General features: G+C 43.0%; 3 protein-coding genes across 5 annotated transcripts; 1 reads left to right on the forward strand and 2 right to left on the reverse strand.

Moving 5' to 3' along the window:
- Nucleotides 1-3,280: 3,280 nt before the first annotated feature.
- dcakd (dephospho-CoA kinase domain containing) lies at nucleotides 3,281-8,006 on the reverse strand. The gene is made up of 5 exons (XM_035145223.2): nucleotides 7,684-8,006; nucleotides 6,725-6,836; nucleotides 5,948-6,151; nucleotides 5,264-5,351; nucleotides 3,281-4,989 (listed from the first exon to the last, which is right to left on the reverse strand). The coding sequence occupies exons 2-5, from the start codon at nucleotides 6,834-6,836 to the stop codon at nucleotides 4,704-4,706; spliced, it is 690 nt and encodes a 229-aa protein (XP_035001114.1). The 5' UTR covers nucleotides 7,684-8,006; the 3' UTR covers nucleotides 3,281-4,703.
- Nucleotides 8,007-8,065: 59 nt separating this feature from the next.
- Nucleotides 8,066-11,621, reverse strand: pus3 (pseudouridylate synthase 3). The gene is made up of 7 exons (XM_035145222.2): nucleotides 11,463-11,621; nucleotides 10,604-11,012; nucleotides 10,243-10,520; nucleotides 9,975-10,158; nucleotides 9,779-9,888; nucleotides 9,273-9,445; nucleotides 8,066-9,145 (listed from the first exon to the last, which is right to left on the reverse strand). Exons 2-7 carry the CDS (start codon nucleotides 11,006-11,008, stop codon nucleotides 8,874-8,876), a joined length of 1,422 nt encoding a protein of 473 aa, XP_035001113.2. The 5' UTR covers nucleotides 11,009-11,012; nucleotides 11,463-11,621; the 3' UTR covers nucleotides 8,066-8,873.
- Nucleotides 11,622-11,623: 2 nt separating this feature from the next.
- LOC118100289 (myosin light chain kinase, smooth muscle) lies at nucleotides 11,624-26,549 on the forward strand. 3 transcript variants are annotated; one of them, XM_035145215.2, is made up of 18 exons: nucleotides 11,624-11,713; nucleotides 14,747-14,853; nucleotides 17,819-17,988; nucleotides 19,180-19,326; nucleotides 19,428-19,580; nucleotides 19,672-19,773; nucleotides 20,655-20,785; nucleotides 20,883-21,039; nucleotides 21,272-21,583; nucleotides 21,670-21,769; nucleotides 21,891-22,094; nucleotides 22,880-23,097; nucleotides 23,713-23,836; nucleotides 24,709-24,861; nucleotides 25,081-25,210; nucleotides 25,374-25,455; nucleotides 25,618-25,758; nucleotides 26,008-26,549. In XM_035145215.2, exons 1-18 carry the CDS (start codon nucleotides 11,639-11,641, stop codon nucleotides 26,211-26,213), a joined length of 2,712 nt encoding a protein of 903 aa, XP_035001106.2. In that variant the 5' UTR covers nucleotides 11,624-11,638; the 3' UTR covers nucleotides 26,214-26,549. The 3 variants fall into 3 exon arrangements, with proteins under 3 accessions (XP_035001106.2, XP_035001109.2, XP_035001108.2); XM_035145218.2 differs by lacking the exon at nucleotides 14,747-14,853 and having other exon boundaries at nucleotides 11,644-11,713; nucleotides 26,008-26,547; XM_035145217.2 differs by lacking the exons at nucleotides 11,624-11,713; nucleotides 14,747-14,853 and adding an exon at nucleotides 17,172-17,378 and having other exon boundaries at nucleotides 26,008-26,547.
- The last annotated feature ends 179 nt before the right edge of the window (nucleotides 26,550-26,728 follow it).

Consider the following 26,728-nt stretch of genomic DNA (forward strand, 5'->3'; position numbering starts at 1 on the left):
CCTGTTATCTAAAGGGTCAGCGCAAAGCCCGTGTATCACCTTGGATGTTAAAAATAAACAGTGTTATGTGTCCACTAGAGCTGCAGCCTTCTGGCTACAATCTGAAACACAGCATATACATATAAACTCTCTTTACACTGTATTTCATATCAAGTTTGCTAAGTTGTCAGAATCCTTTTTTTTGGAGTGAGGAGTGGCTAAAAGGTCATTAATCTGTGGTCGATACATTGAACTGATAAAACCTTACAATAAGCGGATTAAACACCAAATAAAATACAAGTATACAACATGCAGTGATTCCCCCACTCCCTTCCCCATCATAATGCTTCAGCTGGGAACTGTCCAGTGTGTCAGTGACTCAATACCAGCGGCCTTGTTCCCTCACGGTCCTGACCGAGCCGGGGCTAACGCACAGGGACAGGTTGAGTCATGTGGCTGGGGATGCTTCGCTGGCGTGTTGCCTGTCTCTTCACCTCACCGCAGTCTCGCGGATGCAGCCTGACAACGGGGCTGCGGAGGCGCTGCAAGTGCCCCTTCCCTTAGCATGACACCAGATGCCAGAGTTCAAGAGCACTGCAGTCGCCCAGGCCAGTCTGTTCTACCCACTGGTGCGGAGCTGCATGTGTGACATCACCGTGAGTTTCTCATCGCTGCTCCAGTAGAGCTCAACCGCCTGGTTCCGCACGTAAAACATCCCATTCATTTTCTGAATAGAGATTTTGATTATCAGCTATAATAAAACCAAGGTGGACTAAGTTATGACAATGTGAGATAGTGTTAAATGCTCCTGTAGAAGCCACAAATCTGTATGATATAATTGTCTTTTAAGAAAGATATGGTGTATTCATGATGTCAAGAAGAAACATGACACTACCCACAATCATCAGGTGCAATAGCAACGTCTCAACTGTTTAACACAACCGTGAATATCATGTCGGTTGCGATTGGGTGATTCAATGCTACGTAACGTTTACCACAGAACAACCAGATTATACAGTATCTCAAGAGTTATTTTATTTGACTTTGACACGGAAAATTTCAGGCTGTTGTCAAATAGAAAACATTCTTGACTGATGTTTGCAAATACAGAGAGTCAGAGTACTTCTATCTCACATGGAAGAAATATGTGGTGTGACTTAAAGACTTGAATGAATTGTATTTAGCATTTAATGTTGCCGAGCACCTAAGTCCAGGTAAAAAACGTGAAAGGGCTGATTGTGTGGTTTGGCCATTCTGGGCTACTGTAGAAACATGGTGGGGCAACATGGCTGACACTATGGAAGAGGAGTCGCTCCCCAAATTGATAGGGATTCATTTTAGCTAACAGAAACATACTAATTCTAAGTTTCAGCTGATTATACACCAATTAAAATAGAATTATGGAATTACGCCAATAGATGCCCCTGAATCCTACATACTGGTCCTTTAAGTGGGAAGGATCTTTGAGGTTTCGAAACAAAAAATATGTTTAGGACCTCTCTGCTGCATTTACATAAACACTAGTTTTACACTCATAAACACAATAGCTAGAATGTGTCTATAAAGAAAACACTGTATTAAATGATAAGCCTCTAAAATGGGCACAACCTGTAATCCTCAGACTGCGTGGATTCTTCCCAGAGGAGCAAACAGTTCACACACAAAACGACATTATTGAAAATGTGTTTGGACTGTCAGTTATCTGGAGCTGCCGTTGTGTTTGGTGCAAAGCTGCTTGCTTCTGCCCAAACGGTTTTACCTTTGCTTTGGGCGGTGGGCAAGGGGAATGATGAAAAACCACTCAGACAGGAGATTCCGAAATGTTGACACACTGCGGCGCCCGGGGCCGGCTCTCTGAACATGATGGTGAAATTATATAAGTCTTTACCCCCTGCCATCTGAAAATTACTTGCTCTGCTCCCGGAGCGGACCCACAACACGCAATAAAGCAGCGGCGGGTTGTGCCTGCGTCCATGGACTTTTACAAAGTGTAACAAGGCAACTTAAGACTTTCACCTTTCAGCTCATCGCAGAATTAAATCTGAATTAAACCCACTTTATATTCAGACTGAGACTTTGACACCCTTTTGTGCCCTGGAGCGTTCACACTCGCTGGTACAGATATAGTCTCCCCTCCACGCTCTGCATCTGGCCTCTGTCTGTGCCTGAGACAGAGACTGAGAGACGGCCCACTTGGAAATCTCTCCTGAACAGCTGGATGGCCAGGGAAGCATGCTACCCCCTGCAACACGGTGGAGGATGGTTTTTTTTAAAAAGCAGCCTAAGAATAGCATATTCATCATCGTGTGTTCCGTGGGTGGTTGTGCTGCGTACGGGCTGTTTGCATGTGTTTAAAAGACCCCCATTGTGTTCGGAGCAGTGGATTTGTGTAATACATATGTATCCAAATGTGTGGCCATGCAAGGTCTGGTTCACCCCCAATCCACCCACCCACTCACCGCAGCAGCAGGAGTCACTTTGCATTAATTCCACGGTGGCTTGATAAAAACAAAGAGCAGACCAGTAGGGGCCAAGTGAGCCACGCAGGCTTAGTGGGCCCTCGGTGCCAGGGTGATGTCACCACGCGTTGCCCGTGGGCCGGAATTTTCATGCCTAAGCTCTGATGTGCACAAGAGCAAGGACATCACCACGGACCATTAATATAAGTTCATCATTATCTTCTCAAGTCTTGTCACTCACACACAATTTCCTGTAGGAGCCGTTTACATGAAGAAATCGTACATGCTGCATTTCATGGCTGCCACTGCAATTCATTATTCGAGGGAATAACTGGGATAATTAGCCAATTAATACAATAGTCGAATAATTCAATATTTTTATTCTTTGTGACACTCACTGGTTCTTTCTGCTCAGATGTGAGAATTTGATTATTTTCTTCATAAATCTTCATGAATGACGGTAAACAGAAAATCATTTGGTCTAAAATAAACATGACAGATTTTGTTCAAACATTAAGTCCCTGTAAAATGTCTAATGTTTTTATTGATTGAGTTTTCAGGCCATATTATTTAAACAAGAAAAAAATTCTGAGATCTCAGAAATAATGTCATTATATTATGAGAATGAGGTCATAGAATTATGAGATTAAAGGCCTAATTGGGAGGAAAGTCGTAATATTATGAGTACAAAGTTTTAATTTAATGAGAAGAAAGTCATAATATATGGTATTTAATCCATTTTTGTAGACTAAAAATGCCTTATCGGGGGAGCCAGATGTTTGTTCACAGGATTCAGAACGTCTGCTTTGAGGCAACAATCAGAAAAACACACGGACACTATCTGATAGTTGTTCCTTTAAATCAGTGGTGTTTGATCATTTATGTTAAAATTAAGCAGCTCACATTACAAATGTTACAGGCGAGTGTGCACTGAAAGAAAAACATTACAGGTTGAGTTATTTACAGAGGACAGCTTCAAGTGTAAGAAAATACTGTGATAAATATAGTCTGTTATCTTGTGTAAAGTCGCTCGGCTCCCATTCAAAATGGATTGTCAAATATCTTCTGTCAATCTTCATTATACATTAACGTCATTAACATACAATCATTACATATTCTGTATCATCACATTCTTCATATTCAGTATTTTACTTATTTTCTGAGAGAGTATTCCATCCAGTTTAAATCATATGATCCTGCACGAAAAAAACTAAATGAAAGTCGGTGCAGAATGAATAAAAACTACAGAAACATCAGTGACTACAATCTTTTACCTTTTCCATCTTCTCTCAATCAGTTTGTATTTAATCTATGAAATCACCAAGAATGTCTAATTTGAGCAGCTTCAAAAGGCGTAACCATAGGGTGCAGTGTATAAAGATGGACTTCACCTCCTCCCCCACAAACATTTAACTAAATTAACCCGGTGACAGGTGCCGCCTTCTTTCTTTTGTCGTGGTGCGTAGCCACAGTATCGAGGTGTTGCTGATACACGCTCTCGACCAATAGGGAGTCAGTCTCAGCCGTCGATCATCACGTTTCACACGGTTTTTATAGCAACAAATAACTAAATGAAACCAAACTAACTGAAAAATCCACACTTCAACGAACATCAGTTTGTTAAGACCTACCTAAAATGACAGAAAAAAAAATATTTGACATGTACTTTGACTATTTATTTTGACCTACGTTCCATCTGCTAGCATGGAGGAGGCAGGGCTTATGTCCTATACTGCAGCCAACCACCAGAGGGCGATCCAGGTGATTTGGCTTCGCTTTTGGGGAGCTGTCATGGCGTCGACCTTTATATAAAGTCTATAGGTGTAACCAAATACAATCTCATCCTTTCTATAATCTATCATAGTTCACGGTTTTACAAATATAAGCTACTTGTGGAACACTGCATTATAATTAAGCTCCAATCTGACGTCACTGTTGAGTGCATCACTGATATAACTGAGCACAGGATGAAAATTGGAGCTTGTACAGTATCACGTTCATGTTTTAGTGTCTCACAGTAAAACCCCACAGAAATTGCACATAGAAACCCTTCACACCAAACAACAATTTGTCATCACATGTTATGTCAACAGTGTGAGTCCGTGTTAATCAGTGCACGTCGCACCACCGAGCTGCAGTGATGGGTGCTGTGAAACTAATCTCACAGTAATTTGCTTCGTTACCTCCGACCTGCCTGCTCCCGGTCACATCCCCGTCTTTGACCACGTCTGGGAGCGAACACTTTTACAGCTCCAATTTCCTCTGTTAGGATAAAAGGATCTTGGCAGCATAGAGCAGAATCCCACTCAGACCAGTGGTGGCAGCGATTGCAATGACCCTCACTAAAAGGAAGTCCATGGAGTCCTCCAGCTTTGTGTGCAGCCGCAGGACCTGCCGGTGGGTGTCCTCCCGGCTGCCCGAGTTCTCGATAACGTGATTGGCCAGACCGCGCTTTTCATTTAGCGGCATCTGGGCGGCCACGCGCTGCTCGGCCTGCTCCTGGGTCAGGCCGTCCCTCTGCATCAGGCGGGACAGCTGAGTGGCAGGGTCACTGAAAAGGAACAGACAAAGGAGGTTATTTACGGTGCAGCCAGGGCGCCTTGTTAAAAAATCCAGAGGCAGTGAGTCATGCTAATAATGTGGCGAGAGAGGAAGACAGGTAACCGATAACTAATATAAATACAAGAACTGCCCCTAATGGCCAGAGCCTGTCAAAAACAAACCGTCAAATAGTTTAATGATTCAAAATATATATCCTAAAGGTAAAGATCTACAGCGATGAAGGGGGGGGGTGCAGGTTGGGGAAAGATGAGTGATGGTCTTACCAGTAAACCACAACTGTGTGGTTCAAAAACTGAGTGAGACGTCTGGTTTCATAGAGAAGAGGCACGTCCAGCACGACATAACGATAACCTGAGGAGACGGAAGAAGAGGAGGAGCATTGAGAAACAGGATTAATTAGTGTCAACACGTAGGTTCTGACATCATTTCCCCCTTTTTGGCAACAGAGTCCGATACCTGGAATTACTTCCTTTAAACAGCTTGAAACGCAAGTCTTGCATACGGTGCATGTTGCTGTTTAACTAAAGTGTGAAATTTGCTGACTACACTTCCAGAAATCACTTCTTCTTCGCACTCTAAAAGCAAAGAGGAAGTGATTTACGAGAAAAGAATGTTGCAGTTTTTATCTGGTTGAAACTAATACACTTAGAAGACGTGGTATCAGATCAGTACATTGATTCTCATACTCCCCGATGCACGACCCAGTATTTCCGGTCGTATTTGAGGCATTTCTGATGCTAGGATCGGTATTGGAACATCTCTAATTTTAAGGAAACTTCTTTCTCTTGTTGAGTATTGTAGCAAGTGAAAGTTGTATTTCTTTTTTTTAAGTTATGGTTAAGGTTGTCAAAAGTCATTTTTTATCTTTAGCTCACTCTCACTAACTAGTCCTCCTTTCCCTTCCCTGCGTCAACCTATAATTGAGCCCAACCCAATTCCTCGCTCACCTCTGAGAAAGTAGAAGAGGATCTCTTTGAGCATCGCTTTGTGGATTTCCGGGTGGGTGATGGAGTTCAGCAGCTTCCTTTTCTCCTCGTTGGCGAAGATGAGCTGACCCAGCTTCTGTCTGTCGATCTCCCCGTTCTCAAGCAGGATCTCTGGCCCGAAGTGGTAGACGATGCGAGAGTAGGCACGAGTGTTGGGCTCCACGACTGTTTGGTAACATTATATCATTGTTTTGATTAACCAGTGTAACATGACTAGTGATAAGTGACAAAACAAGTCAGTAAAAGACGTTAAAAAATGCACAACTGCAAAGGAAATATAGAAGGTAGGACGAAGGAAAGAGAAATACCTAAAACAATTTTTAACAGACTCATCAGCCACCTGATTGTAATTCAATTTTTATCCTAATTCCTCATATTCTCTCCGACGTGCAGCTGTGCACTCTCTACCCAGTTCTGTGACCTTTTTAATCTTCATCACGTAATTGAAACATCATCCCTGCAGTCAGCGGAGACAGACTTCATGATTCATGCAAACTCTCCGAGCATTCGTCTTAATCAACCTCCTACAGGGCTAAACTCCTTATGTCTATTACAGCATTTAACCAGAACTATAACAATGATAGGAACAGTAAATGTTATCATTACATAAATCAGAGGACATTTAGGTCAATTTTAATATCTTATCTAAGAGGTGGACAGATTTCTTTTGGTATTCAAACTGAATGTGTGTTCACTGTGTGCAGCTGAAAGGTTTGCGGGTGAAAAATATTCACGTACCTTTCCTGGCCACAACGTCGGCATCGATAATGGGGCACCCGAGCTCCCGCAGCATGGAAGACACGGTGCTTTTCCCTGAGGAGATTCCTCCCGTCAGCCCAACCAGGAACATCTGAAAGCAACGACAGAGAGAGCTGCATCACAGTCCTGCCAGTGCTGGTTAGTGCAAAACAGATAAATAAAGAAAGGAAAGGTAAAACTTGTGTGAAGGCCCATCTCATTACAAATTTTAATAAACTAAAGTTTTACAATCAGACAAATAGTCGAGACAAAATTATTACAATCTCAAATTAACATTAACACTGTAGATGGATTAGATTAAAAAAGTTATTTCCAGTGGTACTCAGAACCTTTACTGGAATAAAGGAAGTTTAAGAAGAAGTACTTATGTAACAGTACAAATGTATTATCAGCATAATTAAAATAAATATAAGTACTTCTCAAATGGTCCAATTCAGAATAAATATTAATCATTTTTAATGTTTCAGTACATTGGGCTAAATTTTATTACTTTCTCCTACAATACTGTATCATTTTCTATTTATTAATTAAAGTATTCATTGACTGAGTACAATGGAAATGATAAAGTACAAGTACAAGTAAGTGGAGTAAAAGTTACTTTCCACAGCTGGATATTTTCACAATAAAAGTCTTGAGTTGTTGTTTACAGTCACACCTCTCCTATGTTTAACAGCGCGCCCCCTGCTGTGGAAGTAATGAACTGCACTAATGTAAAAAATACATAAGGGGTCAAGAGTCAAACTGGTTTGATTAGTGAACTGTGAAGTTATTCCTCACTAACTAACTTAATAACTAAATAACTCCTGTCAAATCTAACGAGTTCTAACAGGAAGTGAAATCTGAATCAACCAGTACATAAACAATATGATTTACAGAAGTACTTATTCTGTTACTGTTGTATTTGTATCTAGTGTTTGTTGTTGTTTCGGTTTCTTTACCTTTGTGAACACACGACAGCCTCCTGAAATCAGCTGGAGCTACAGTTTGGATCCGTGCAGAGCCACAGCTGCAGAAAAACAACCAGAGCTGCTAACAGGCTAACGTTAGCATGAGTGTTTTATCACGTGAGAGCGATGAAAAAGACACGAACACGCGAGGCAGCGGACATGTTTGTCTCTGTGCGTCACTTAGTGAACAGCCAGGTGATAGAGCAGCTCAGGTCCGAGTCACTGGAAACTGTCTTTAACCCCGAGCTGTTCTCTGCTGGCTGCTAACCCCCTAGCCTCTTAGCTCGACCAGCGCCACATCAGAAATCCTCCCACGTCCCTTTCCTACTTTCACATTAGTTCCGCCCCGCTGATAAACCAAGCAGACAGACACTTTCTCCAAAACGGCTTTATTTTTGTGCAAAATAAATTTTTGGCATGGAAGAAAATGAGAGATTATTATGTCTTGAAAACGAGGGCGCCCTTGAAGTCCCAAAACATTTCTTGATGATTTGTCTTATCAAGATAATAACCTGTGCGCACAAGATGTTTATTTTAAGATGTTTTAGATGCAAAACAGCCGAAGTTCTATTTTCACCCGGGAATGTCACACGATGAAGTTCTCGTCGCTCTTAATAATAAAAGCTATAAATCCAACTTGGCTTTGTCTTCTGAGCATCGGCCAGACATGTCTTTACTAAGCAGATATTAACTCTGTGCGCACAACATAAAAATACCATCTTTTGGGACATCAGGAGAGATTGTCGTAAATCTTGAGTTTCCATGAGCAAATCCTGCTGCTTGTTCTGAATTAACGACACAGCTCAAAATCTGAACTTTCTGTCTAAACAAGTGCTAAGGGGGCCTGTGTAAAAGCATATACACTGATAACCAAGCCATCTGTCATACTTAAGAAGACAAAATAGTTTCTCCCAATGACTCAAAACAAGAACATCATTTAGGATTTTGAGTTAAGCTATATTGTTGATTCGGAAAAACAATTCTGACATAATAATCTAATACAGAAGAATTTTTTTCTCAAGTGAATGCAATAAGCTTCGGTAGAAAATAGGTTTTGTGAAATAAAAATGTAAATCCCCTGTTTTGTGTCCTGAATTAAAAATGGAATGAAACAATGCTCTTTCTTGAAAGAAAATTAAAAAAAATAAACGTTGTCAAGTCCTTTCTCCAACAGAAAAATATCAGTCTTCTGTTTTCCGATCTGCACTTTTCTTCGCCGGTGGCAGCTCTGAAGAAACAGGCCCGGTGGAGGAATTGTGGGAATGTTTGGACCTTTTCCCTCTGTGCACAGTGTCCCCTCCGTTCTCGCCCTCCTCCCGCTCCAGTCTGCCTCTTTTGACAAAGTGGTCTATCCTGGACTCCAGGCTCTCGCAGCACGGACGCTCCAGCAACGGCCGATAGTTTCTCTGCCTGCTGCCTTCCACTAACCAGCAGTGGTTGGAGGAAACTCCGCCTGTGGACAGAGAGCAGTGGAAAAATGATGTGCATGATAGTTCAGGCATAAGCAAAAAGATTCACAAGGATGCAAAGCTACAAGTGTATTCAATGTTGAGGTTCACAGAGTCTTAATAAACTCTAACCTGAGGCTTCCAAACCCTTGATCATCCCATGGAGGACGTGGCTCTTCACTGCGCTCTGGGTCCAGTGCTGCTGCAGTGTTGACAGGACGTAGTTCACCTCCTCAGCCTCCTGCTTCCAGCTCAAACCCTCGAAGTGGCAGTCGTACAGCACCAGAGGGAAGTCCACCGCCATGCTGACGACAAGAAGGAGAACGTTCAAGACTCAGAGGGATGTGGTTCAACCATAGACTGAATATAAAGACGGACGACACGACTGCTCCCCAGAAGGGAAGCCAAAACATCTTCAAAAAACCCTAGTGGCTGGCTGCAGTATGGTTTCTGTCTCTTTGGGAAGTTCATATCAAACTGATAAAGTAAATTTGGTCTTAATTAGTTATTTGATGCTGTAAAAACAGTCAGGCGGGTGTATCAGCAGGACCTTTATACCCTGCCTCTACACCATAATCATTTATACGGAATTTCAAACACTAAATGACGTCAAAAGCGTTCGTTAGTCATCAATTCACCTGTACTGGGGCTTTCGGGGATTACTCTGAACATCCAGGAGCTGATGAATTAACTCCGGGGCTTCCAGTTTCTGTCCAATCAGGAGAAGCAACGCCATCATGCATCGTACCTGTGATGTAACACAGCAAAGGTTATCAAATATTCAAATTTTAAAAGAAAACTGCAAACAACTGTACAGTTATTGTCTTTTCTTACCTGGTGGTAAAGGAAGGCTAATCCTTTAATCTCAAAGATGAAGATGTCATAGTGATCTGTGCTGGACGTGTGTTCAGGCAACGCTGGTTTGACTGACGCTGACAAGATGGTCCTCTCGAACTGCAGGACGCCGTTGCCCACATCCATTTTGCACAGGTTGCGAAAGTCGTGAGTCCCCTCGTACCTGTCGGGTGCCAAGAGAGCGCTGAATCAGAGCTGCGTCCTCAACGGGGGACATCAGTGTTTAGGATTCAGTGTCTTCACCCACCTTTTTGCAGCATCTGCCATTAATGGCACATCCAGAGACCCTCGGGGGAAGTAGTAGCGATATGTGCGGGACTTGCAGTCGAAGCGAGCACTGAACCCCTCTGCGACGGGGGCCCAGTCCAAGATCCTGATGTCCTGGGGCAGGACTCTGTTCAGCATCTTCACATACGGAACCTCCGAGGCGGCAGCTTTACTCTTGGTGTTTGCGTCGATATGCTCTGGGAGCGTGACACCCAGTCCTCCAGAAAACTGTGTGGACCTCAAATCAATTGTAATGACCTGTGGGAAAGAGATACCTTTACTTGACGCCTGCATGAGAAAAACTACAAAACCGCGCACGTTCTTCATCTCTGTGAACTCACTTGGGAAAAGGCGCTGACTCCTTTATCGGTGCGACCACACCGGTGATAGTTGGAGCTCTGTCGGTCCTGGATCAGCCGCGTCTTCAGCAAAGCCTCGAAGAGTCGGGCCTCCACCGTGTTGTCGGTGTTCTCCTGCACCGCAAAGCCCTGGTAGGCCCAGCCCATGTACGCCAGCCGCAGGGCCGCGTGGCGCCGAGGGTGGGCGGAGAAGTCAAAAGGACGCTCCTTGTGGGCTTTCTTACCCTTCTTGCAGCCACTGGACTTCCCATGAGGCTTGTGGTCGGCGTTTTCACTGGACGTCACCTCCAAGTCCTCTCCGGCTGCAGTCCTCTCCCTCAGCTGGGACCTGAGCTCCTCCAGCTCTGCCTCCAGATCCTTTATCTGCCGGGTCAGTGCCTCCGACATGTTGCTGGATGAGACAAATATACAGAGGATCACTTGAATATTCAGAATCTGGTTAAATTGCCAAGCAGGTTTACACATAAGGGATTTACTGTGGTGTATTTGTGCACGTATAAATACAGAAATACTATAAGCACCAGAGGAGAGATTGTGGTAAGTTCAAGTGTCAAAGTGTCTCCTACACACAATTAGCACCTGTTAGCTAACACAATGAAAACTCCACTTATTCAGCTGCATACTTTGTTTATCAACTACTTTTTCTTCAGTGTTAATTAAGTAAAACAACATTTACTTCTTTATACCCTTTAACTCACTCTTATCCTCACAGGAAGCTAGTGGGAGTTCATCCCTTGCTACTCTTACTGGCTACATGCTAACACCACACACAGCCTGTTAGCTCGCGTGCTAAGCTACACATCAGCTGTTGGTGCTGAACTCTGACGCCATGACACTTTACCTGTAACTTCAGAGTTGATCAGTGATGATGAACTTCTGCTCTTCACGCGCTTCTTGCTTCACGTGAGCTCACACATGCTGCTTCGTGCTGTCGCCCGGTTTGCTGCAGTCGGACCAGTGTTGGGAGCGGACACACTTCCTGTGAAGGAATGCTGGGAAATGTAGTTTGGTACTTAAATGGCCGTGTGGAGCGTGATTAGCTCCGTGTTTGAGAGCCACTCTTTAAAGGACGTGTTTAGAACAGTATCCAGTGTGAGTATGACTCATTTTAATACAAAATCTCTACCGTTGTTCTCTAGTATCTGTATTTTGTTTTTCTAAAATGTAAAATAGTTGATAAATTCCCATTTTCAGGCCGAGAGAGATCAACGCACTGCAAATGAAGAAAACACATGCAAATAGAAAGGACACGTGAAAGTCAATTAGACGACACATGCGCTGCAAAAAAAAGTCACAACTCATGCAAACACAGAAACGCGCTATAAATTGCTGAAACGACAACAGAAATGTTTCCAGGGGACCCAAAAAAGTGATGCACCTCGCTGTAGTTGAATGATTTGTGAAGTTCCATCACCACTGACGAGTAGCAGACGTCAATAAATTCACAAAGCATTGAACTAGAGCCAGGTTCATCTCCTTTCTGGGTCCCATTTCCGGTGTTGTTTTTGCAATATGTAGCGTGTTTCTGTATTTGCATGTGTTGTGTCTGTTTTGCAGCGCATGTGTTGTCAATTTGATGAAGTTGTTTTGTCTATTTGCACTTGTTTTCCTCATTTGCAGTGTGTTGAGCTCTGTCGGCAATGTACAAATGGCTCAGGGGGAATAAACATAGTCAGGTTGAAATGTTCAAACAACTCAGGAATACAAACAATAAGCAAAAAACAAACAAATACAAAAAAAACCACTAGCTGCAGGAAGAGCAGCTTCCACGGTTCAATGTTCAATGAATCAGATTCAAAGTGTAAGAGCTCAGATGTCAATGATCTTAACAAGTCTGTAAGAATGTGTCAGGGGCCATTGTTGATTTGGGAGTCGGGGGTGATGAGGTTCCATTCGACGTTCCAAGTCCACATTCCGACGTGAGGGGGCGTTCCAGTTTCAGCTTCTGACTCGGGGGTCTGTAATTTCCAAACTCAAGAGGCGTAATGGAATGTTGCATAAAGATGGACGACATGACAGCTCCCCAAAAGTGAAGCCAAAGCATCTTGATCAACCCCTGGTGGCTGGTTGTGGTATAGGTCATAAATCCTGCCTCCTCCATCTAGTGGATGGGACATGAAACAAGCTAAAAATTCAAAGTACACATTCTTAAGTATGTGGTTTCGTTATTTTAGGTACTTCTGATGTTTGTTCAAGTTTTAGTTTCGTCCAGACACGAGCAAACCTCGGCTGAAACCTGTAACAGGAAGGAAAGGTTGTAAGTTACTGGCAGCAAAGGAACAGGGAGTCTGGTCAAAAGGTTCTTTGGTTTTTTCCCTCTGAGTAAATTCTAATTAATTCTGGATTTAACAACCTGGGGCAAAGAGGACGAGACAGACCTCATTGTCATTCATGTCATCCTCTTCTTACTCTCTTTTTAAATGTCTGAATTACCATTGATTATACGAACATCTATTAAAAAAAATCACATTTTAATTAGTTTAATTGGAGTTACAAAATATTACCCTTACAGATATCTAGGACGCAATCTCCAGAATCAAAATACTGACATCCTGAGCATCCTCCTGAAGATGAACTATAGCAAAACAAATATTGCTCAATACCAGTCACAGTTTTCTAAAAAGTTTTCTCCAAACTAAAAAGAAGTCTGGGTTATACATTCATTCATTCTGTGCAGGTGGGTAACCCTTTTTTAAAAATCCACACTAGTTAGTAATTGGGACTTTTCCAATTATTCATTTTCACCGCCCGGGACCCCTCGCTGTTTCCTTTGGCCGAGAGTCAGACTTGATCCTCTTCCATATTCGATACTGCTCCCATTACTCGGCCCAACCACCGAGACCCCTGAGACCGTCTCATATGAATATGTTTGATACCGTTTGAAAGAAAAAAGGATTCTCTTTCAAATTAGGCTATGAATTCCTTTCACTGCCTCCGTCTCTGCTTTTATTTCTTCACTCGCAGTCGCGGTGTCAGACAAATGAAGGATTACAGTTACAGCAGACTTCCTGTACTTCCTCCGAGCAGTTATTTAACAAACTGTGCCGTGGGAGGGATGTAGAGTTAGGTTTAGGTTTGACATTTTTTTGGGCTAAGTGTGATATCAATCAAAAACCATTAATAATGATTAATCCAACCTTTTGCAACATGTCTCTTTGTTTAGCCTCATCATGATTTTAAGGTTATTACCATTTATGTGTGGGATATTTTTACACATTAATCTCCAAACTCCTTTTTTTCTAAAACAAGTGATTGAATTAGTTCTTAAAAACTGTGCTGTTTATTCTTTTGCACTTCTCCTCTTCTGTAAGCATTCGATAAAAAGGTTGGTAGCAAACTAATTTGCTGACACTTTATCAAATTAATTCTGATTAACTTTATTCAAGTCGCCGTTACTGTATCTTTACAGGTGCTGAACTGCTATTCAAACAGATGAAGTACCATTAAATCACACATTAGCCTGTCTCTCTAAAATATTCTATAAACAAACTGCAAAATAATGAGAGAATTTTCATAAAAGATTGCTTCTCTGTCTCAGTCTCAGAATGGGTGGTAGCTGTTTCACCACCGGAGCTTCCTTCGGGGCTTCTTCCCTCCTTTTGAAGACCAAACTCTTCCCCAAAGAGCTTCTCCACCAACATATGGATCAGAATCAGCTGCAGGAAAACTGATGCCACTTCCACGGGCTGGAAAAGGGCCGAGGCCTCCAGCTGCACCACAGCTTCTGCTTCCATCTCCTCAGAGTTTTTCTTCTCCCCGCTTTCTTGGAGCTTAAGCCAGAATCCAGGCTGAGAAGAAACCACCGTTCTTTTTGATTTCAGACACTGTTTTCTCTAATTTAGTCTGTCGTCACTAAACCCCTGAATCACAGTGGGCTCTTTGGACATTTAAAGGGAAGATAAGGAAACTTAAAGGGAAGATAAGGAAACAGAAAACAGATTTGAATCCCCCCCCAAAAGGTGTCTATGACCAGAGAAGACTTTTACATGACAGATGTAAGGGGTTGTCCTTCTTCTGCTCATTGCTGACTCTTCTAATTTGTTTGTTCTCATTTGCCTGAAACGAAATTCAGGCTGCGGAGATAAAGAAGAACATCCATTTTAAAAGTGCTCTTCTCACATTCAGTTCACCAGAGGGATTTGGGGGACTCCACTAGTCTTGATCGGACCATCTCCTTTGCGGCCGTCAAATCTGGACGTATCATTTCTGCAGTGTGAGGTGTTCAACAGCAGGTTGGTCCAGTTTGAAATATCCTTTCTGAAAACTGCACAATCACTTTAAAGCTAAAAACATGCTTTTTTAAATATTTGACCCGTGTCCATGTCGTTTTCATGAAGTGATGGCGTCTGGATTTGTTTGAAAGGGCTTGTGGGAACAGGCAGGAAAAGACTTCACACAGAGCTTTGCTTTGACAGACTTAATGCGAACCAGAAGTAAAACGATTACCATAGTTGGCGTGTTATGTCACAGACGGAGAACATTGTCCTTCCCACTCTTTGCTTTTCCTGTTTTGAATTCCTTGAGGCCTGTACTGTTGCTTTCCGTCTGATAAGGATCATTTCTGAGGAAAGATGGGGGGCATTGAGACCATTAAAATGAAACCTCTTAGTATAATATGCATGATCCATATTGGAAGCTCCATATAGGGCAAACTAATGCACTAAAGCATTTTCAGTGATATTACTTTTCCTTATATGACTCTTTCAGGAGGATTTGCCAAAGCTGGATCTCGGTTATCAGTCAATGTCTCCCATGGGGAATGTCTCATGGGGGCTTTTATGTACTTTGATTTATCTTTACACATTTCAGAACTACGAATATCAGTTAAAGAAAAGAAACAGTCAAATCCTATTGGCACAAACCACATATTTGGAAAAACAATTAATTAAGACCAAGAGTTTGTGAAAAACAAACTGCAACAACCGCTGTCGTGCAAGCTAAGGTGCTATGGTGAGGTTCCTGTAATTGATAAATCCATTTTGACGTTAACAGCTTAGTTACAACGTTATATCACACGATTAGGGTAGGGGAAAAAATATATTTTTTCATTTTAGAGAAAAAAGCAACGAAACTCAGCTGGTCATAATCACAAACTAAGATTAGTTTGTATTTGGGCAAAACAGTGAGTCAGGCTGATTCAGAGTTGAAACCAGATTCAGCAATGAGAATGTGCAATAAAATTTCCCAGGTAAATAAATAAAATCAACTGCAGTGTTGACACTCTGACGAGACAGTCTAGCCAAAGCTAAAGCTGCTAGCTTCCCACTTTTTAAGTTTCCTGGGATGTTTTGGAGCCTAAATAAAGGAATTGAATTGGTTGTATCACACAAATGTAGCAGTAAAAATATCTAATCATTCTGAAGGAGAAACTATGAGATTTTGTGTGGTAACCTTAGAAATGCTATAATCAAGTATTTGAAATGATGAATTACTTTGTAGATTGTAGATTAAATAGATAAGAACGCTGAATAAACAGGAACAGATATTGTGCGTAGATAGGCTATATATAGATTTAGAGTGCTGTACACAGACTTAAACTGTCTGTAGTTACTGTCGTTCATCGGTGTTAAACCATTTTTATTCATTTAATAATTCACATATATGTAAACATTGACTATATGGACACCAATAGTTGACTTTATTCTGAATAAGATGATGAAAAAGGAAAAATTCTGTTTACATGGTCTTATTCAGACTTTTGTCTTAATAAGGTTAATATTGGAATATTTGTGACATAACATAACATCAGAAGTGGGACAGCGTGAGTCCGTCCGTCAGTAAAGAGTTAAGCTCTCGTCCATGTCTGCTCCATCAATCAGCGTGCTGCTTGTACCAGGGGACATGTTTGCAGCCTAAAGTAAATGATGTGCCTCCCACACATATGGTCCTGCTTATTGATACCAGCCCCTGTAGACTAATAGTTTCCTTACATTCTTGCACTGACACGTGTCCATTTGAAACCACAGCGAAAACACTCATTTCTTTGAGGGGAACCATTTAGAAAATAAATATTATCAAATCATTATTGGTGTTGTTGAAGCGTTGTGGTATTTGGTGTTTTTGTAAGAGGGTTAGGGTAGAGTAATGGTTTATGCCAAAATCAATGTACATTTACAGTTTGCAGGTACATGGAGTAACATTTAGAAAAAATGCACATAGAGACTAAATCTTTTCTTCAGGCGCTCCAAGTGAAATGAGAGAATCTGAGATCGTTCCAGATCTTCACGGAAACTGTTGAAAAAAACCCCTAAAGGCCAATTAACTGTCTTCATCGACTTTGAATATGTACAAGATAAAAAACCACTCCGTCTGCAGCAACAATCCAACAAAAGACAAATGAAAGCACAGCTCGGAGACACACCCAACCAGTAGCTGTATCCATTTCCATATCAACAGAATAAAAGGTGTCTTGTTTACAGGTGGAGCTTCACTGTTTGTGGTCACAGGATCCCACCTCTCCACTTTCATTCAAAGAAACACCACCCCGGATGTCCACGGTTTAAAATAGTAGCTTCTATCGTCTCCATCTACTTGTTGAGAGTCGCGCCGCAGAGTAAACGCTCACATGAAAAAGCTGCCCTACTGGCTCTTCTTGATTCCTGAGGTGACTGCAGCACCGAGGCTGGACCTGCAGTGTGCCAAGTGTTTACAGGGAAGAGCTGTTTACGAGAAATAAAATGCTGAGAAGAAGTTGACGGAGGGAAACTGTGATTGCATTCTGAGAAAGGGAAACAATCTTTATGAGGAGGGGCTTCAGGTAAAACATGCGTTTCGATTCTTCTGTAGTGTTTGTTTCTTTTGTCTTCAGCTTGAATGTTTTGTCTTCCCACACATTTCCTTCTCTTGCTTAATATATCTCGTGTGCGTGTGTCTGTCCCTCTGTTCTCAGTCCAGAGGAACAGTGGGGGCTGAACATGTGTGTTGTTCATTTGCCTTTCTGATAAAATGGTCTTTTTTCCCCTGTAAACTGTGGGGCTAAGAGTGGGTAGGGATTCCAGGGGCCGTCTGAAAGCAGAGGCTCCTCCTGTTCACGTCTGAGAGGATGTGTGAACAGAGACGGGGCGAGCGATGCAACATGTTTGCTTCACCCTATGCTTACATGCAGTGTGAAAGGAAACCACAGCCAACAGAGAGATAGGGGGTCTGAGTGAGGAGTGACAGAGTGAAACACATGTCTGTTCATCACTTCTGCTGCAGGATGGACAAGGACGGACAGAAGCCAAAGACCTATGTGTCCACTTTCCGACTGGCCCTCAAGCCTCAAGCCAGACCCGTGTGCGTGGAGAAGAAAGGGGAAGAGAACGGACTGGATACCACACACAAGAAGCTGCTGGGAAACAACAAACTGGGAGTCTCGTCTGCAACAGGTAAACACTTGAAAAGTATTTTAAACATTTGTCCCAATGCAATCCACTGTGGGTGTGTCAGGGTTTTACTTTGAGCTCGTTCAACTTGAACCTGTTGCATGAAGACAGTGCAAAGTCCTTTGGGTAAATCCAGGAATAATGGAATCTGTTTGATTGCACATGTGAAACAAGCTTAACTCACCTGAGGCCAGTTCAAGACTTGTTAAAGTAAAAGCCAAGGGTGCAGCATTTGTAAATAACCATGTTATTGTGAAATGGGCTGTTTTTGTAGTTATGTAAATGTGGTAGGGGTGACATGCAACTTGCCACACACACACACACACACACACACACACACACACACACACACACACACACACACACACACACACACACACACACACGTCTTCACTTTAAATTAATTTATTTACATCATAGGGACTTGTCTTTTGTCCTTATAAGGAAGACAAGTCCCCATAATGTGACTATGTAGATAGATTTAAGTCCCCGACACATGAGTAACAACTGCCCCCCCCCCCACACACACACACACAACATTCCACCACACACTGGGGGGACCACCCATTGCTTATCCTGCTGTGCAAACACACATGCGGTGGGAAAACATGTCACATTGCCCCTAACTGTACAACCACAGGGGACAAATGAGCCGAGAGAACCTGAAGGTAAAACAGACAAATATCAAACATCCACATCAGTCTAGAGTTTCCTATTTGTACTGGCCAGCAGAGTGCACCCCCCCACCAAGGCCCGACACTTCCCTTAAATTCAAACGCCCGATTTCGCAATGTGAAAAAATCCTGGATCTGCCCCCTGATCCGGATCTGCATAGAAATTTAATGGGCTCTTTCCTGGCCCGCACTGCATCCTTCCGCCAAGTTCCATGGAAATCCGTCCAATTATCTTCGTGTAATCTTGTTCACAAACAAACCAACCACCAGACGAAGGGACGGGTGAAAACAACCTCTTTTGGCGGAGCTGATATCAGACGACGTGAACATTTGCAACAAGCGTACATCAGTGAAAACCTCCTAATGTCCTTCTATTGAAACATCAGCTCAAGATTTTCATCCGTGGCCCATCCTGATGGGTCACCGGTTGAGAGGAAACACCGGCGGACACAGTTTGCAATCAAGTGAAGCATGTTTGAAAACCTAATCCATTGTCCTTGACTCCTAATCTCTTGTTAAGATGCGAGACAGACTCGAGTGCAGGCCCCCTCATCACCTCACTTCAAAGAGCCTCTCCAGGACTGTGCGGTCTGTGAAGGAAGCGATGCTACATTTCAAGGTGTTATCACAGGAAGTCAGCCCCTGAGCATTTCCTGGCTACACAATGGTAAGTGACTGATGATCCTACCCAGAAAAGGCCATTAACCGCAAATGAATGATTGTAATCAACCCCTGTTACAATATGTGTGTATCCATCTTGTCATGTAGGTGAGAAGATGCATTCAAGTGGCACTTCCTTCAAGAATAGTGTCGCCGTTATGGTTCTGAATCGGTGTTCACGTGGAAATGCTGGGACATATACGTGCACAGCGGAGAACGCTGCTGGGAAACGGTCAAGCAGCGCTGCGTTACACATCACAGGTAAAGCATGGAGTCAACATACGTGCACGTGAATGAAACGCATTGAATCGATCTGCGTGCAGTAAAACACGTTTCACTCTGTTTGATACAGGACCAACGACAAAGGAAATCCCCAGAACAAGCAACCACAAGCTGCACAGTGAGGTCAAGGTCGCGTCACGTGAAAACACCAAGTCGGTCCCAGCTTCAAAAGGTAAAACACAGAGAAAAGAAAAAGCAAGAGTTAGTTGAGCTTGATAAAAAAAAAAACATCTTTGTATTGATACACACCCACAAACTCACTCTCTTTTCTTTTCCTCTTACAATTTAGTAAACTTTTGTCAGAGTTTATTTTTATAGCATAGTTTAAATCAACCACTGCTGACCAATGTGGTGAAAAGGCCTAAAATATAAATAAAATAATCTAAAAGCACATTTAAAAACAGAGAATAAACAGAAAATTTAAGAAATAAAAAGTTAAACATCATAGATAAGTAAGAATGAAACTATTGCACGATAACCAATGAAATCAAGTTTCTCAAACTTTAAAATAAGTGAGAAGAAGTTGGTCTAAATCGATGATTTAAATGTTTCTAGGGTCTGAGTGGTTCTGATATGATTTGGTAAGATGCTCCAGAGAGTAGATGCAGCCACTGCTCGTGTTGAGGGTTTAGGGCAGAGGATGTCACACCTTGTTAAGCTGTGAAAATAATTTAATTAACATGAAGTATGCTGTTAAAAAAGAAAAGGGAAGCAGCAATCTGAATAAAATGTTAAATTCAACTCATTACTGTCACAGTCTACAGACAAACATTTCGGATTGCAGCAACTATTTGGCAGAGAAACTGGCTCTTTAGTTGATTGCATTATTTGCCGCTGCAACCGAACATGATTGCTCACATGTGATTGGTTAGATTCTTCTTAAACCCCCCCTCCTACCACAGCACACACCTGTAAATCCACCTCCTCCTTCAGTCTCCACAGAGATTTCTACCTTCAAACAAAAGTCTCCACTGAGAAAAGGGGAGCAGAGGACAACACGTCCAGTTAGAGACCAAATCAAGTAACAGTTTACTGCCTTTTGATTCCCCTCAGGACCTCCTGTGGAGTTTCTTGACCCACCTGAGCAGGTGGAGACTCGGTTAGGAGAGCAGGCCCGGCTACACTGTGAGTTCAGGAGCTGCTCGGTCCCTGTGGCCTGCTGCTGGATTTACAACAGAGACAAAGTAAGAGTGATACGAGTCCCAGTGGCTGCACCTTCACATCAGTTTGTTTGCTTTCAGGCTTTGAAAACCACCATCTTCCACTCATCTTGTTCTTCAGGTTCTAGTCAGGGGGCCGAGGGTGTCTGTCAGGAGCAATAAGACCCAGAGCAGTATGGAGATCTCTCAGGCCTGTGCAGACGACTCAGGCTCGTACACCGTGATCGTACGAAACCGAAAAGGCTCCGCACAGCACACGGTCTCCCTCGGTGTCGTCGGTGAGTTGTCTTTCACGTCTACCTCTGTGATTTCAAATGATGCAACTCTGGTATTTAATCTTCTCTAAATGCATCTTCAGATACTGGACACGAAGGAAAGATGCTTTTTGATATTTCCTGTTGCACTTATGTAAAATGATCTGAACAAGAAATCACTGAAATAAGAGAGGAGAACTATGAATTGGGAATTAGCCACTTCTAAATCTAATATCTTGTGTCCATGTTCCCTCAGACCGACCCGACCCACCAGCATCCCACCCTGTCACCTCCAAGCTGTCCACTCAGTCCCTGGTCCTGTCCTGGACTGGCCCCAGCTACGACGGCGGCACGGCCGTGTTGGGTTACATCGTGGAGGTCCTAGACGAGGGCCCGGACAAGCCCGCCGGCTGGACCGAAGCATGGAGCCGCTGCAAGAACACGTCCTACCACATCCGCTCGGGCCTGGAGCCTCTGGGCCAGTACCGCTTCCGCGTCCGGGCCTACAACTCGGCGGGAGTGAGTGAACCGAGCCAGGAGTCCGACTGTATCAAGATGGCGACGGCGAGTGAGTGGTGACCTTTCGGAGGCAGACATTTTTGTGATCTGCGTCATGAGAAATGTGCTGACTTTTTTTCTATTCTGTGTCTCAAGAGGAAAAGAAAGAGGAGGAGCCGAAGCCGTACGTCACAGTGACCGTAGACACAAAACACAAGGTCGGGGACCACTACAACGTGCATGAAATCCTGGGATGGTAAGCACCGATCCATGGCATTCATAGATGGATAAAATCCTTCAAGTTGTCCGATTGAAAACCACTGAAACAACAACTTACTGTTCCTCTTATTTGCTTTGGATGTAAAAACAAAATCCAGTGGGAAGTATGGCCAGGTGTTCCGGTTGTCCCATAAAGAGACCGGTGATGCGTTTGCGGGGAAGTTCTACCGAGGGCGGACTTCCAAGGAAAAGACGGCGGCCCGCAAGGAAATTGAGCTGATGAACTGTCTCCACCACCCGAAGCTGGTCCAGTGTCTGGCTGCGTACGACACGCGCTCCGAGCTGGTCATGGTCCTGGAGTAGTAAGTAACACTAAAAGTTGTGACACAGAAAGATGCAACCACGGTATCTTCTACTGAAGGCAAGCAGGCAGCGTGGGGGGAATCACTGGTATCACGCCATTAAGGTTTCTATGGTGTTAACATGAGATTCACTGGGACAAAAAAGATTGCGCTTGAAACCAGTCGGACCATAACATCCCAGCAAACCTATGGGACGATGTATAAAGAGCATATTCAAATTTGATGGATTCGTTAATTTTTTTAGATTAACATTTGGATTAAGGATTATATTTACATTTCAGAATGATTTAATGGAAATAAGATTTTCAGTTGATGGGGAATCTTTTCAGCTCAGGAACGTCTTGTGGGAATTTCTTTAAATCTGTTTCAAAGTTCACTCGAACTCAAGGACTGATTAGAATTTGGCGGTCGAAGGTCAGAGTCGCTGTGACTCCACAAAACACGTTATTGATCTTGTGAAGGCAACAGTTCTGAAAAAACACCTTGAGGGGATTTCTTTGAACTTGCTGCAAATGTTCACTCGGACTCAAAGATGAACGGATTTTGATTTCGGCGGTCAAAGGTCACAGTGACCTCATAGGAGTATATAGACTGAAACTTTACTGGCTGGCAGGCATCCAACTGCAGGGTGGCAATTCTGGTTTGATAAAAGATTGAAGCTGTTTTTACTGGGACAAAAATAAGATAACACATTTTTAATAAAGAAAGTTCACATTACAAATGAGCTGACTGTTTTTTTCTTTGATGCGCAGACCTGAATGTCATGTTATAATCCCTCTGCCCAGCATTGCAGGCGGCGAGCTCTTCGAACGCATCGTGGACGACAACTTCGAGCACACGGAGCCGGCCAGCGTCAGCTACATGCAGCAGATCCTGGAGGGCATGCAGTACGTGCACAAGAAGAACATCGTGCACCTCGACCTCAAGCCGGAGAACATCGTGTGCGTGGACACCAGCGGCACGCGGATCAAGATCATCGACTTCGGCCTAGCAAGTCAACTGGGTGAGTTTGACGGGACCGTTGTTGTTTTTTAGGAGGAGGGGTAGTTCTCTGGAAAACAGGATTTGCAGTTGCTCACTGGGGACGTGTTTGTCATCTGATGGCTGTGTGATCTCGAAAAAGAATACAACGAATCAGGAAATGGCAAAGATCCTGATAAGGCCTGTTTGTGTGTTGGGAACAGTTGGTGCTTTTGCAGCCAAACCTGCAGCCATAAGCTGTGTGCAGAATGAGTAATAAAATACTTAATGATATTATAATTGTTACAATTATATTTTTTATATTGTCCCAACTGCAGAGTTGAGCGTATTTAAACCTTGCAAACATAACATTGAGGGGTGTTTTCTGAATTCCTACTTGTTTTACAATGTCCATTAGATCATAACAACTCCTTAAACGGGCAACTATATCTCTATTAGCTCAGCTGAAAGCATGTGCTGCTGATTCAGGCTGAAATAATGTGACATTCCAGATGCAACAGCTCCACACTGGGTGGTCTATTTAGAGAAGGCTAGGGCCAACTGTAAATAGGCTAATGCAAACAAGCCAATGCAAAAACATCGAGGGCAACAGTCTGTATACGTGAGCATGTTTTTTCCCTCTCCTCCTGCTCTTTAGAGGACGGTAAACCTCTGATGGTGATGCACGGCACGCCCGAGTTCGCGGCCCCAGAGGTGATCAACTACGAGCCCGTGGGCCTGGAGACGGACATGTGGAGCATCGGAGTCATCTGCTACATCTTGTAAGCTGAACGGCGGCGGACAGTTCTTGTACCGTGTGTTATTTTGACATAACTCGACATAAAGTCACAGTAACCAGCTCAGGAAAGAATGGAAGGAGGAACAAGAACCCACCATACATCTTAATACTTTGATCTTTATTCAACAATTTGCCTTCATATGTCACAATGATGAAGGTAGTTAAAAGTAACAAATATATTACTGACTTGAATTCCTTCATTTTTAATCCGGTGTGTGTGTGTATATATAATAATATTAAAAATCTCAAACACTGTATCTCTACAAACACAGATTTGGTGCCATCTCCTGGTGACTTTTTGGCATTTCCCAAGTCGCCCATAACATTACATTAGTATAATGGTTCTTTTTATAAGAAACTTGCTCCAAGATTACAGTAACAGTACAATAGAGTCGATAGAGTATTAAGAATAAAAAGTAAAGTAAATATAAAGTGTATAAGTGAAAATATAAACCAGAACCAGTGCCTTTTTGAAATATCAACAGAAATAAAAGACATAACTTATACTAAATTTAGTGGCAAAAGCAATGATAATGGGAGAAAGTAATACGTAAGTAATATTGCACATGGTATTAAAATGCTAAACATAGTAATGTACATATTCTCAAACAAACTTGGCAGTAACATGACAACAATTATTTTTATTTCATTGCAACACTGCATTTCTCACCAAAGAACATTTCCAGTATTGGTGTGTACCAGAAATAAACATAAGAAGACACCATGGCACTTTCCAGGAAGTTTCTTTTTCACCATAAGATAAGATGTATGTCATGTGCTGAAGTTTCCTTGGTGTGTGTTTTCATCAAGGCTAGAAACATCCTATTTACAGACCATCACTGTTTTGTGTGGTAGGCTCAGTGGAGAATCTCCCTTCCAGGGGAACAGCGATGCCGAGACCTTTTCCCTCGTGGCTGCCGCCAGCTACGAGTTTGATCAGGAAAGTTTTGAGGACATCTCCGACGACGCCAAAGACTTCATCAGCTCCCTGCTGAAGAAAGACCGGAGGTTGGTCTGGTTCCTATTTGATCCTAGCAGTGTTTAACTGTCCCACAAGTACACGTGATGTTCGCAGACAGTTCGAAACTTTCTACTTCTGTCAGACATTCAGCATTTTTTGCTCCTCGTGACATTTCCTAGCATTTGCAGGAACATTTACAAACCAAGTTCTGGACAGTCAGGAGGCTGCTGGCAGCAATTTGACAGCCTGTGCTTCTCGCTCTGCAGATGTAGGTTGTCATGTACCGAGGCCCTCGTCCACCCCTGGATGGTCTCTTTCACCCCTCTGAGCTGCAGACCCACCAAATCCCTCAAGAAGGAAAAGATGAGACGTTTCCTGGCCAAGCGCAAGTGGAAGGTAACAGAAAAAGTGGTTTTAGTCCAGCGTCGGTCGGATGTATAATTTTCTTATCAGAGCTTCCCTGATGACGACCTTTTAAAGCCATTGTGCTGCACAGGCCTGGAGCTGGGATGTGAATGTAGTTTGTCATCCAGTGCGATTTGTCCTTTAAAACTTCTAGAAAACTGGCAAGGCTGTTTTGGCCCTGCAGCGGATGGCTAACCTCTCCAACAGGCCAGACTCTCCTGGCAGCGCCTCTGAGGGTGAGACCGATAAATAGATTCACACACACACTGCCCCCTCCAATTTCCTAGAGCTACATACATATGGCAGATGACTCAGTCTCAGATTGTCACTTCAAGTTTACCCTTTTGTGATCAATTTCTGTTTTATTCATCCTCATCATCCTCCTCCGTCTCATCCAGAGCCAGTATGGAGCCAGGAGGCTGAGGAGGCCATCCAGTCGCTGGATAAGCAGCTTCAGAGTGAACCTTGCTTCCAGCAGGCCCTGAGGGACACCACACTTGCTAAAGGAGCAACTGCTCAGCTGAGATGCCTCGTCAACGGTAGAGTGATGCACTTCATTAAATCATGCCCTGCCACTTTATAGAAGTGCCAACGGCAAACAGAACAATGCCTCTGAAAAGCTTTGACTGTAATGGAACGAGACCTAAACTGCTTGTTTGTTGTTTTGGTACCTTCTACCTTTTATACAACCAGTTCAGTAGTTTGATGTTGGTATATTTTTATTTTATTCCCTGTCCAGTGGTCTGTTCTTATGTCTGTGATTCTACAGCTCATTGTGTCATTCTTAGGTTACCCACAGCCGGAGGTGAAGTGGCTCCTGAATGAGAAGCCGGTGTGCGAGTCCAGCAGAGTGACCATGGAGCAAAACGAAGACGGGCTCTGTTCTCTGGTTCTGGACGATCTGGAGCCGTCTGACTCCGGGGTTTATGTGTGCAGGGCCAGCAACAAGCTGGGGGAGGCCATGTGCTCCGCCAAACTCCAAGTGGAGATGTGACTGAGAAGCAAACCACAGGATCCACATCAGTGACTGAAGAGATTTGAATGTTTGGCTGCATTCGTAATTTCAAGACTACGTGGTTGCTCCCCAAGAGGGATTAATGAGATTTGGACACGCATTACCCAGAGTCCTTTGTTTCACACAGCACCAGTTATCCGTGCACTTTCTAAGTCTGCTTCCTTCCATGTTCAGTCACCAGTGCACAGGGTTCGTGAGTTATTGAGGTCACATCACGCTACTGCGCTGAGCTTCACTCTGTTCACACAGCGAGTCACGTGAAAATTGTACATTTTGCACATTTAAATATTGTTCAGATGTGAATGATTTATAATAAAAATAAAAAAACTACTTTTTAAAAAATATACCAGTGATGGGCATATTTATTATTTTCAAATCCAAACTTGCATAACTCCTCCCTTTATGACACCAAATTGAAATATTCTAGATTTGGTTTTCTATTTGGATCGGCAACTTTTTTAATTGAGATCCATTAATTATTCTTTGAGAAGTCA

The sequence above is a fragment of the Hippoglossus stenolepis genome, chromosome 21 (assembly GCF_022539355.2).
Source record: "Hippoglossus stenolepis isolate QCI-W04-F060 chromosome 21, HSTE1.2, whole genome shotgun sequence".
Classification (NCBI taxonomy): domain Eukaryota; kingdom Metazoa; phylum Chordata; class Actinopteri; order Pleuronectiformes; family Pleuronectidae; genus Hippoglossus; species Hippoglossus stenolepis.

What these genes read in the sequence shown, in the direction of transcription:
- dcakd (XM_035145223.2), bottom strand. Translation starts at nt 6,836, where the DNA reads ATGTTCCTGGTTGGGCTGACGGGAGGAATCTCCTCAGGGAAAAGCACC. An exon ending in CGACGTTGTGGCCAGGAAAG is followed by an intron (nt 6,152 to 6,724) that starts GTACGTGAATAT and finishes GTTACCAAACAG; the next exon opens with TCGTGGAGCCCAACACTCGT. An exon ending in CCTCTTCTACTTTCTCAGAG is followed by an intron (nt 5,352 to 5,947) that starts GTGAGCGAGGAA and finishes CCGTCTCCTCAG; the next exon opens with GTTATCGTTATGTCGTGCTG.
- pus3 (XM_035145222.2), bottom strand. Translation starts at nt 11,008, where the DNA reads ATGTCGGAGGCACTGACCCGGCAGATAAAGGATCTGGAGGCAGAGCTG. An exon ending in GAGTCAGCGCCTTTTCCCAA is followed by an intron (nt 10,521 to 10,603) that starts GTGAGTTCACAG and finishes TCTTTCCCACAG; the next exon opens with GTCATTACAATTGATTTGAG. An exon ending in CAAGGGTTTGGAAGCCTCAG is followed by an intron (nt 9,146 to 9,272) that starts GTTAGAGTTTAT and finishes CTCTGTCCACAG; the next exon opens with GCGGAGTTTCCTCCAACCAC.
- LOC118100289 (XM_035145215.2), top strand. Translation starts at nt 11,639, where the DNA reads ATGGCCGTGTGGAGCGTGATTAGCTCCGTGTTTGAGAGCCACTCTTTA. An exon ending in CATTTCCTGGCTACACAATG is followed by an intron (nt 19,327 to 19,427) that starts GTAAGTGACTGA and finishes CTTGTCATGTAG; the next exon opens with GTGAGAAGATGCATTCAAGT. An exon ending in GGAGTCATCTGCTACATCTT is followed by an intron (nt 23,837 to 24,708) that starts GTAAGCTGAACG and finishes TTTGTGTGGTAG; the next exon opens with GCTCAGTGGAGAATCTCCCT.